Source organism: Mchenga conophoros, linkage group LG18 (genome assembly GCF_057382185.1).
Source record: "Mchenga conophoros isolate Kocher_MC1m ecotype Shallow Benthic linkage group LG18, M_conophoros_male_GT1.1, whole genome shotgun sequence".
In the NCBI taxonomy this organism is placed as follows: Eukaryota; Metazoa; Chordata; class Actinopteri; order Cichliformes; family Cichlidae; genus Mchenga; species Mchenga conophoros.
In genome coordinates this window covers 1,450,114-1,462,149 of record NC_140543.1, presented here as the reverse complement: position 1 = coordinate 1,462,149, position 12,036 = coordinate 1,450,114, and the positions used below count along the sequence as shown (strand labels likewise).

Below are 12,036 nucleotides of genomic sequence, written 5' to 3'. Positions count from 1 at the left end.
TGTAGATAGAACCATCATATGTACAGGTCAGGTTGATGTTTCCTCGCTCTGCAACAGCTTCTTCAGCACGTTCCTGCTTTATGCTGTTCATGGAGCCCAAAGCTGCAAATGAATGATTCATGTCAGTCAGTCTTTTTCTTCCTTTGTGAGCATAATGAGATGAAGAAATCTGCTAATAATAACTCTGATCAAATCTTGTCACCATGAGACTTTTCTGTGTTCTAACACTCACCTATGCAGTGAGAGAAAAGTACAAACAGGTAAAGGAACATGTTTCAGGTGCTGAAGTCACACAGCAGATGAACAAAGTTCAGCAGAATGAAAAGACTAAGCAGCCTCTCTGCTGCACAGCCTTCTCCTCAACATCAGGCTGGCTGAAACCATCTCATTGGCTGAGTTCAGCATCAGTGGGTGGAGCCAGAGAGAAACCTGGATTCAGGGTCACCTGGTCCAGCCCTAACTATATGCTTTAGCAAAATGGAAAGTTTGAAGCCTAATCTTGAAAGTAGAGATAGTGTCTGTCTCCTGATTATGAAACAGGAGACAGACACTTGGAACCAGTGCTCAGTCCACTCCTGTACATCCTCTTCAGCTACGACTGTGTCCCCTTCCAGAGCAACACCTCCATCATTAAGTTCATTGGCGACACAGCCATCACGGGGCTGATCACTAGTAAAAAGGAGGCTGCTTACAGGGAAGAGGTGGCTCAGCTGCTGTCATGGTGCCTGGAAAATTATCTCTCCTTAAATGCTAAGACTAAGGAGATGATTATTGACCCAAGAATCAGGAGAAAGCAGCACGCCCCACTATACATCAACAGGACTCGGGTGGAGAGGGTGAAGATCTTCAAATTCCTCAGCACTCACATCAGTGAGGATCTCACCTGGACCCATGACACACAGTAGATCATCAACAAGGCTCAACAACAACTCTTCTTCCTAAGGAAGCTGAGAAAATCTGGATTAACCTCTAAACTGCTCAGCAACTTTCACAAATGCACAGTGGAGAGTATCCTGACAAACTCCATCACAGTGTGGTACGGGAACAGCACCACTCAGGACAGGAAGGCTCTCCAGCGTGTAATCGACTCATCTATGGAGTACCCCTCCCACCACTGCAGGACATTTACAACACTCGGGTCCGGCAAAGGACTCACAACATCATCAAGGATAGGCCCCACCCACAGCACACACTGTTCACACTCCTGCTATCTGGCAGTCGCTACAGGAGTGTGAAAGCAAGGAAGAACAATCTCAAAAAGAGTTTCTATCCATCAGGCTGCTGAATCACTGACTAATTGTCAAACTGTAACCACAGTGACTCTGATAAAACAGGAATTAGCAGAATCCATCTGATATGAAGCTGTGCTTTGAATACCACTTCCCTCCTCTTTGAAGAGTAGTCAGATATCTGTGTTCAGGTTTTTGTACAGCCTCTTCTACACTTTGTATCACTGTGTTTCTAGAGCACAGTAGTAGAGAGCTGTGTCTGCCAGGGTTAGGGCTGCTATGGTCAGATTAGTTGTTGTAGGTGATGTTTCTGATTTATAACGTTTATCAGGAATATATTCACCTGTCTGCTGTCTCCCTCCTTTCCAGAGTATAAACTGAGGAGCCTGAAGGTCAGAATGATGTCGGTACCAGTGAAGTAGAGGATAACTTGAAGTTGTCTCATAGCTACATGTGAGTTTGACAGATTCTCCTTCTGTTGCAGTGACTTTATCTCGTTGAGGAGTGATTGAGTCTCCAGCTGTTAGTCCTGGAAAAAGTAGAAGAAATTAAGACATCAGACTAACATTGTCCATGAGGCTGAGAGGAGAAGACAGTGGAAATGAGGAAAAGTAGGACAGAAGTAAAAATCTAAAATCCTCCAGACCAATGATTCATTTCTAGCAGAGTTCAGAGCAGAGAAAGAAATGTTGCGTTCTGAGAAAGAGACAAAAGTTCACCTATGAAGTGAGATGAAAACAAAAAGAGGTGCAGCAACATGTCTTTGGAGCTGCTGAAGACAGACAGACAGCACATGAACAACGTTCTTCCACTGCAGCAGATTCACTAGGTTGTGCTTTTATTTCCTCAAACTTTTTGCTCTCCAGACAGAAATCATCTCATTGGTTGAGCTGGACGTATGTGGGCGGGGCCTGTGGATGATTTTGAACCTCCAACATCGAAGTGAGTGAAACAGTAAAATATACAGTGATGTTAAGTATTAAACATTACTGACAGGCTGGATTCAGTAGGATTGATCACTCTTTCTGTTAGCAAATACATGAATAAACCCTTTTTCTATTTTACGCTGCTCGTGTACGCCGACACTAACACAAAAACTGATTTCCATCCACGATTAGATGAGACATGAGTTGAATATCATGAGACAGTTTGCAAGATGAAATTCACAGTGTTTTATTCATGAACGATCTTTTTCGTCACTGTTTCATGTTTAGAATCTGTTCGGATGTATTTTTGTTATTAAGAAATCCAGAAAAAATATCCCAACTAAAACCTCAATGATAAGAACTTTTTTAAAGGCGGAACAACGAGTAAAATGTCCTGTTTTGGCGGAACTTCCCTTGTGCAACAGTAGACGGAAGTGAACTACACAAATGCGGAAGTAGCATTAGCTTTGTTCCTATGTGACCGAGCCGAGTGTTGTTGTGTTGTTGTGTGAGCCGAGTGTTGTTGTGTTGTTGTGTGTGAGCTGCGGCAGCAACGATGCCTTCAGTTCAGTATCTGAGAGAGTTCATCAACGAGCGACTAACTGCTGCTGCTGAACAAATATTCTTGGAGTTTGAAAAAACGATCGTCCAGTACGAGGAAGAGATCGACCGTCAGCGCAGACTGCTGGATATCACCTGGAAACCCCAAATCAAGCTGCACAGGACAGGTGAGTGTCCCTCTGAGGGAGGATCCTGATCACAGCTCTGCGGGACGTTTCTGATTGTGAGGACTTTTTGATGTGAGCTAACAAAGAGCAAACAGAGGACAGGACTGCGCTGCATTCAAACAGCAGCTGGTGGATTTGAGCTTTTCTCTGACCTGGATCACTCAATCAGTTCCTTTATGTTTGCTGTCAAAGTTGGAAAACATCAAAAGTCGAGCTTCAGAGCACATTATTTATTCCAGATGGAGTTTATACATATAAATATAACGTTTATATAAATGTATGTTTCCTGTTGCACTTGTGAAAGTTCCAAACAAATGTTGGAAACATGAAGTCGCTGTGCAATAATAAAATATCTAATGTGACTGATCTGCAGGCTGTTGCTCGTCCTCAGCGCTGTGATCTGCTGCTGTGCTGAGGACTGTTTGAAACCAGTTCCACTTTATCTTCATCTAAACACACCTGTTCTGTCTGTGTGTGAATCAGCAGCTGTTTGTGGTGCTGGAGGGGTTTGTGTAGCTGTACCAGGCCCTATCCTGGAGCCGGGCCTGGAGTGAGTGTCTGGGGGCCACAGCCCATAAAAAGCTGCACGAGGGGCTTTAGGGGTTCAGTTCTTTGTGCCTCGAGCAGTTTCCTCTCTGACCAGTCTGGCCACAGAGGTGAGGAAAGCCACTTCTCTGGTGGACGAGCGATACCAGCAGGATGTAGTCGGGCTTGCCAAAACGCACAGCTCGTGTTATAAAACGAAGCTGCTGGAGACGGCTGCACTCTGGCCTGGATTTGCCTTCTGTGGCACTCGTATCCCCTCTGTGGGTGTTTCCACACAGGACTACTTTCCTGTGCCTCTGGGTCGGGGAACAGGTCCCGACTGTTGCTTGGATTTGTGCACTGCATACAGAGCACCCAGCATGTTTCAGTCCTTTACTGTACCCTTTAAAACCCAACAGTTAATGCCTGACTGTGGTCACGCTGAATCCTGATTGGTTGACAAGCTGGCTGAAACAGAGATGGAAAAAGTATGAAAAAACAGAAGATCGTAGCTGATGAGCCCAGGTAGCAGAAAGAAGCTGCCTCTAACCATGTTTATCTGTCTCACACACTCAACCAAACAACAAGTGCAAAATCAAAAAAAGTATGTTAAAAATTAAAACGTCTCTTCCAGCGAACATTAAAAAATCTCTGATGTAAAGTCTTTTGTGTGATTTGGCGCATTTCAAATAAATAACTAAATGATTGAATAATTGAAAGAGCATCTGTATTAAAACTGAAACAACAGACGGTCAAATATAACCTCCAAACAAAATGTATAAATTCTAAATGGGTGAATCAGTCTGTTCATGATCGCTCCGCCCATCAAAAAGTCACCTGTGCGAGTATATCACCTATGATTGGTCATTGGACTGACAACTGTCCTGGAAATATTTTCACATATCCCCGAACCTGAATACACGGCCGGGTAGGATGGATGAGAGTCGCCCCTCAGGGGGATTACACGTCTCAGTTCTTTGTTTTGGACTGGGAGAAGGCAGCAAGCCCTCGGGTGTCCTGTGGGGAGTGTTTTGGGAGTCTGGGATGGACAGTTTGGTCCTTGTGTGAATGCAGGTAGAGCTTGGTTCACACTGTAGTCAGAAAGCAGACCCGCTGCCTCTGCTCAGAACTTTTATGGACACAACTTCAGCTGCAGCCAGAAGGCAGAGCGTTTCTGTTTCTGTGGACTTGGGCTCATTAGACCAGTGTTTTTCAACCTTTTTTGAGTCGTGGCACATTTTCTAGATTAAAAATATCCCATGGCACACCACCAACCAGGCTTGTTCCAAAATGACACACTGTAGCCTGATGCAGTACATATAATGGCAAGTTAGTCCTCAGTGTTAAACCTGGTCCTGACTAGATGAACACAAAGATGATGTTCTGGCAGGAATTGAAGACCCAAATTTAACAAAGTTTTGATGAAGTTTACGATGTGCACAACATCATCCAGCACAGGAGCCAGGTCTGCTGGTAAAGTCTTGGCAGCCTCACAGTGCAGAAAACAGTGCGTAACAGTAACATCTGGGTGTTTGCTGCTCCGTCAGAGCAGCCACTCGTGCAGTTTTCCCACTTCAGTCCTCTTTGTTCAAATATTCGGATGTAACCTGAAAAATTTCCTCTCCTGTTGTTTTCCCTGATGGAGTCTCCATCCACAAAACACACATTGGCCAAGAGTTGGGAATGTCCACTAATGTCCGTAGACTCATCAAGCTGCGCTGCAAACTTCCCACTGATGCGCATCTTCTCCCAAACCACACTTTCAATGTCTGCGGACGTGTCGTCGATACGTCTGAGGGCGGGACTTTCTTTAACCGCGTCAGGGCGAGCATCTCATTCACAATGGCATTGCAGCCAGGTAGTAGTAACGTCTCTGCATCTTCACCTTCGTGTTTTTTCTCATTAAAGTTACCCGTTTATCAGCGAGTTCACAAACAAAATAGTCTGTGTTCTTGTTTGAGGGATGTTTTGTACGGAGATGACGTCAAAGCCTGCTTGGGACCGCGGCACTGTTTGAGAGCTTCTCCCCAAACACACCAGAGTCGGTGCAGTCGGATCTCCACTGAAGCTAAATTCAAAGGAAGGATAACTTTCGCTGTATTGCCTCAAACTCACCGTTTTTGCTTTCTTTCGACCACCGCTCGTCTTCTGATTAGAATTTTATCCAGGGTCCAGTTCGGAGCCTGCAGTTCTTCTTTTCAAATATTTATCCATCTTTGTTGTACGTCTTGCAGCTGCCACGTAGCGTGCGCATCAGTAATCCTATTGGCTTAACTCAACAAGGTCATATTGCGCTACCCACTGACGTGAAAGAGTAACTGCTCTACCAGTCACCTCATTGAAAGCACAGATGCCCAGAAATGATTTTATTATTTCCAGTAATTATTAAATGTTTTTTAAATAATTGCTCACAGCACACCTTTGTGCCGCGGCACAGTGGATGGGAAACACTGCATTAGACGGTGACTTTTAGCTTGCAGTGGGGTTGTTCACAGCTGAGTGGGAAGCAGCAGGAAAAAGATCTGAGCTCAGTCGACAAGGGGAGGAGCGACCCCTCCAGGTCAGGGAGTTCAAGTTCCTGCCAAGCTGAGGTCTGTCAGTGTTTATCTTAACGCCTTGTGCACGAGTTAGGGAACGGAGCAGGAGAGTGACAGATCTGCAGCGATGCAGATGTTGTACTGTCTGCCTGTGGTGCTGAGTGTGAAAGCAGAACAGCAAAGAACAGCCGGTCAGTCGCTCCTGTGTCTGATAACGAGCTGGTCCGCCCGGTGGCAGGTCAAACAGTCACACACAAGCACGTTGTTTGCACGGAAGCACCTCATTCTAAAGGGAACCTCGGGGGGACGAGGAGCACCAAGAAAGCATTCTTAACAACAAACGTAATCGGACACCAAATCGTCCGACCCGGCTGAACATTTTACAGACGCTAAGGAAGCCAAAGTGGCTCAGAGTCGATTTCCTGTTGTCTGGTGTTGCAAACATGCAGCAACATGATGGAAACACGCGACATTTGTGTTGTTCAAGATGCTTTTGTTTGTTGAAGGAAAATATGTCAGCAGCTCATTTTCAGCTAGATTTTTGCGCCTCCGTCAGATCCTCTAACTTAGTGCAGTTTGGGGGAAATTGTTGAATAAATATTTGTTTGCCTTGAAAAGTTTTGTTTGTATATGAACTCATCAAAGTAGAATGCAGTCGGTGCTTCTGCAGTGGTAATCGGTGCCGCCTGAGGCGTCTGTCATGTTCACACTGCTGGCTCAGCTGAATTTCTCTGACAACTTTTTGTTTGTGTGTCTCCATTTGTGCCTTCAGACCTCCAACAGCAACATGTCTGTGAGGAGGAGGAGGTTCAGCAGAGGAGCCGAACACAGTCTCTACAGATTAAAGAGGAACAGGAGGAGCTGTGCATCAGTCAGGACGGGGAGCAGCGTGCACAGAAGGAGGAGACTGGTACCTTTATGGTGACTGTAACTTATGACGATCTCAGTGAACCTGACCTGGACAGCGACCAGCTCGGCTCTCGCAGCTCTCTTCTCTACGAAAGCCGAAATCAGGAAGGAAGCGAGAGTTTCGATTCTACTTCAACTGCCACTAGAAACATAAGTCAGAGTAGCAACGCAGAAATCTTTCCCACATCAGAGAGTCAGTGTAACACCGACATAGTCCCCAAATCTCTAAAATGCAATGTTTGTGGAAAGGTCTTTAAGCCTTTTAGTGACCCGTTAGCATTTAAGAGACACATGGCAGTCCACTCGGGCGAAAAGCCGTACTCCTGCAAAACGTGTGGGAAAAGTTTCACTAAAAATAGTACTTTACTGGGCCACATGAGAGTTCACACAGGGGGGAAGCTGTATTCTTGTGAAACGTGTGGGAACAGTTTTACTCGAAAAGGTAATCTGCTGGTGCACATGAGAATCCACTCGGGCGAGAAGCCGTACGTTTGTAACGCCTGCGGCGAACGCTTTTGTTACTTGTCGGCGCTTAAAAAGCACAAGGCGGTGCGCACGGGCGAGAAGCCGTATTCCTGCAAAACGTGTGGGAAAGGTTTTACGGAGCGCGGCAATTTGTTGGTCCACATGAAAATCCACTCGGGCGAGAGACCGTATACTTGTAAAACCTGCGGGAAAAGTTTCACTACAAATAGTACTTTACTGGGCCACATGAGAGTTCACACAGGGGGGAACCTGTATTCTTGTGAAACGTGTGGGAACAGTTTTACTCGAAAAGGTAATCTGCTGGTGCACATGAGAATCCACTCGGGCGAGAAGCCGTACGTTTGTAACGCCTGCGGCGAGCGCTTTTGTTACTTGTCGGCGCTTAAAAAGCACAAGGCGGTGCACACGGACGAGAAGCCGTATTCCTGCGAAACGTGTGGGAAAGGTTTTACGGAGCGCGGCAGTTTGTTGGTCCACATGAGAATCCACTCGGGCAAGAGACCGTATACTTGTAAAACCTGCGGGAAAAGTTTCACTACAAAATGTACTCTGTTGGTGCACATGAGAATTCACACCGGCGAGAAGCCGTACTCGTGTAAAATCTGCGGGATGAGTTTCAGTAAAAATGGTGGTTTGTTGGTGCACATGAAAACTCACACAGCTGAGACGCTGAAGTCGGACATTTCTGTGGGAAAAGACTCTCTGTGAGGTTGTTGTTGTTGTTCACCTGGTGGCCAGTTAAAAAGGCAGGGCCATGTGTGTGTGCATGCATGCATGTGTGCTTGTAGGAAGGGATTATAGTCAAAGCAGCCAGTGTGAGAAACAGGAGATGCAAAAGAAGCGTGAGAACATTACCTGGAAAACAGCTGGGAATTTAAGAAGAGTAAGATGAAGAGTAAGCAACAGGCAAACCCCCTTCTGTCACACACACACACACACACACACACACACACACACACACACACACACACACACACACACAGTCCTATACAAAACATGCTGGGTCAAACTCAACTGGTGCTTCCGTACTGACTCATTTATTATTTGTATCACAGTCTGGGAACCTCTTGGAAAGTTTCTCTTTAAGTTATCAGGCACAGAACTTCATTTAATTCCTGTAATTTTGAGAAATAAATTATTCTGAATGAACCAAACAACATTATGGGTTAACTAATTCACAAATAACTCCCACTTTCTAGCAGCACTATACCCTCTCCTTCTACACTTGGACTGTCTTAATGGAGACTTTGCTGGTTTTGCAAAGTCTCAAATACTGATTATATGTTTATATGAAGTCTGACACAAGTTCTCTACAGTATACATTTGTTTTTATGCTCAAAGTGATGGCTGGAGCTACTTTTTGTTTTTCAGCTTGTTTAATGGTCCTCTTCATTCTAAAGAAGCCGATATCGTTTCTTCAAATTTGGCATCAACTGTTAAGATGAACTGATTCAACTCAACTGAAAACATCTTTGTGAATATAACTGAAGAATTCCAAACTTCTCAAAAATGTCTTATTTATGTCACTGATGCAAACTGCAGTTTGACTAGTTGGCAAGAAAAACCAAAGGATGTCAATTCTAGCTGTTTGTGTGACGGTAAATAAAGTGGATGGGAAGAAACCGCTTCTGCATTCTCACATTACACTCGAAAGAGGAAGTAATCCCTTGTTTACTGCAGGTTTGCTGGCAGAAAACACAGAGAGGATGACTCGACTGTGTTAATGTGTTCAAGGGCTCCAAGCGTACAGTTAAACACTCACAAGTGTAAAACGGGAGCGCTGTAACTCGAAGTATGAACTCGGTCTCTCTCGTGAGCCTGTCATCTATTATCTTTCACACAATATACAAATATGGTAAAAAAATATTGCTGAATGCAGACGTGCATATTCCTTCTTATTATATCTGTGGGAAACATCCAGGATGTTGAATATGGATGAATCCATGCAGCACCAAAAAAAAAAAAAAGATTGGACTGGTCCGTCTGTTTGAGCTACCTGGTTCTGCCTCGTCTTCTCTGGTCATGCTGGGATTCTCTGTGCATCCACGTGGTGGCCAAACCATGAAAACGTATCACCATAAACAGTGGATTTTACTGCAGTATTATGAATATACAAACAAACGATAGCGTATAAAATAACATTTCAACGTCCGATATATTTCGTCATATTGCACAGCCCTAACTATGATGCAGGCTGTGCCATCTTGTTTTTGCACATGGTTAAATGGAGTAACAGCAGGTGAATGATGTCAGGACAGCGTAAGATTGAAGTTGGCGTGTGTTCCCCTCTTTAATCTACAAAACCCAGACTCACAGCTGAAGATCTGTTTTTGATACTTTACATTTCGGGGCAAGTCGTGCTGCCTGCGCAGCCACGAAGGGCTCGTTATTGCCCAGCTGCTCTCTCTGAAACAAGCACGCTGCATGGGTTAGATCACAGATTACAGCAGACCCCAGCCAAATGTAACATGACTGTTAGCATCACTTGTTTCATATACTGATAGTTCAGATTGTATTTATTAGAGAAACAGCCGCGGTGCTGTCAGCGCGCCTGCACAGACACTACGTACTGTAAATATTTCAAACCACAGACGAAGTCTCCACGTTTCGTTTTGTCTGCTCAGCAGTAGCTGTGTCTCACACACGTGTGCTACACTCTTCATGTTTGCGTTTGTTGTGAGTCGCTGTGCGTCAGTGGACACGACTGTATTTATTCATTAGTTTGCTATAAAGGCTGTCCCTGACCCTGCCTGCTTTCTGCACCGATGTAATTTATATAATATCCGTACGATAAAGCTGTAAGTGTTTCCTGCTTGTGTGTTTCTGTGGTGTCCTCACTGCTACATTAATGTCTAATCGTGCAAATCTAAAAACCGGACAGGTGGAGAAGCAGCGCGTCAGCTGGTTTCCTTGCTGACCGCAGGCACACAGACGTGAGGTCTTCCATCAGTCCGTGTCACGTTCTCATGTTTGACTGAAGTCTGTGTTATTGTCTCGGTTATTTGTGGATTGAGCGCCAAAGCTGAGGAGCCCTCTCGAGCTCCCTGGCTTCTGTTTGAAGGACGTCTTGTGTTCACACTACATCTTCAGAGGTGACACTAACGAGATGAAGACCGTGTTCAACACGCTGTTGTAAAAAGCTCTTCAGAAATAAACATTGTTTTGGCCTAAAGTGTTGATAACTCGAGTAACCATCAGGATGTGGAGCTGAAGACACAACAGACCTCACAGTGCAGCAGGTTTGTGTGCTGCCTGTTAAGGCTCCTACAGGCTTCGCAGACTTTGTCCTGCTGCATTAAATGTTTGTAGACTTGTGATCTGCATCCTCAGAGGTAAACTCAAAGTACAGGCATGAAAAATGTTTTTGTGCGATGATTTGAAGCAGCTCTGCTCTTCTGGCTGCTGCTGTCTCGGGTGGACTCGTCACAGCTGTGCCAGACGAGTGAAGAGAAACTAGACTCTACCTGACAGACCAGAGAGGTTTAACAGTGTGTGGCTCCCTCTAGTGGATGTTGTGGAGTATTCTGTTGTCTTTGCTCCAAAGGTTTTTGTACAGAGTTTTGCTGTTTCCTGTCACTGTGGGCTGCAGAGCACAGTAGTACACAGCAGAGTCAGACAGCTGAAGCTTCTGGATCTTCAGAGGAACTGACTTTTCTGTTTTGTTGATTTTAGCATCAAATCTGTCGTTGTTGAACTCTTCAGATTTTTCTGTTGTTTCTGAGAAAGATTTCAGCATATACTTTGGGTAACGGTTCACTTCTTGTTTATACCAGAACAAAGTGGGGCCTGTTCTTGTTGTTTCATATCTACATCCAAGTGTAACTGTGTCTCCTTCAGCAGCAATGACATCTCCTTGTTCCTGGATCACTTTGTCTTCTCCTTTACACTCTGAGGAAGAACAGAACATGCAGAGGAAGAGATGGATCAATAAACATGATTAAAAACTCACCATTAATCAGACTCACACATTTATTTAAGCAGAGGAAACATGTTGATGTTTGTATCTCACCAAAGAAAAGAGCAGCAAGAATAATCCACAGCCAATGTTCCATCTGTACAACAAGGTTTAAATCAACAGGAGAAACTAGCTGATGTTCAACATTCAGTCTGAGAATTGTTCTCTTCACAGCAGCACTTATTATTGACACAATGGTTGAACACAGTGCAGAAGGAGAGCCCCGCCTACTGGATGATGTCGCCCTCTGTCTCCTCTTTGAGTCTCACTTCTCTCACTTCCTCTTCCTCCTGGTTCACAGACTGTTAGCAGCATTTGAATCACTGTGAGGAGGGAGGATGGAGCACTTTGCACTGTGTGCAAGGACAACGAGCCAAATGTTCTCCATCACTGAGCTGATTAATGCTTCTTGTGTTCTCTTATGTTTGTTTTAGTATAAGATCTTTAAGTTTGACATGAACAGCAGAAAGGATTTATCGTGGTTCGTACTAGAATGAGACATGAGTCACACAGGGACTGATAAACAACACTATAAGGTAAAATAGCATTTAATGTTTGACAAAACATTAAAAACTGAAAAGAAAGAAGTTGTCAGGAAGTGAAATCATTGGTTTTTATCAAGAAATGTGGCCCCTGGAATTCAAATGCATTAAACCAGATGTTAAATATTTAAGATTTGAATAAACCTGAAATGTAAATTTGTTATCAGCCAAACAACAGATCAAAAATAAATTGCTCGAA

At 44.4% G+C, this 12,036-nt stretch overlaps 2 protein-coding genes across 2 annotated transcripts in view; one reads left to right on the top strand and one right to left on the bottom strand.

Annotated features, from left to right (window-relative positions):
- trdc (T-cell receptor delta constant) overlaps positions 1 to 11,486 on the bottom strand; it is a 53,079-nt gene extending 41,593 nt beyond the window's left edge. The window contains exons 1-2 of the mRNA XM_085254443.1: positions 11,350 to 11,486; positions 1,461 to 1,758 (exon numbers count right to left, since the gene is read on the bottom strand). Coding sequence (XP_085110569.1) covers positions 1,461 to 1,758; positions 11,350 to 11,392 — 341 coding nt within the window. The 5' untranslated portion in view covers positions 11,393 to 11,486. The remainder of the gene's footprint in view (positions 1 to 1,460; positions 1,759 to 11,349) is intronic.
- LOC146552816 (uncharacterized) lies at positions 2,695 to 8,962 on the top strand. The gene is made up of 2 exons (XM_085254288.1): positions 2,695 to 2,883; positions 6,718 to 8,962. The coding sequence occupies exons 1-2, from the start codon at positions 2,712 to 2,714 to the stop codon at positions 8,046 to 8,048; spliced, it is 1,503 nt and encodes a 500-aa protein (XP_085110414.1). The 5' UTR covers positions 2,695 to 2,711; the 3' UTR covers positions 8,049 to 8,962.
- Positions 11,487 to 12,036: the final 550 nt, after the last annotated feature.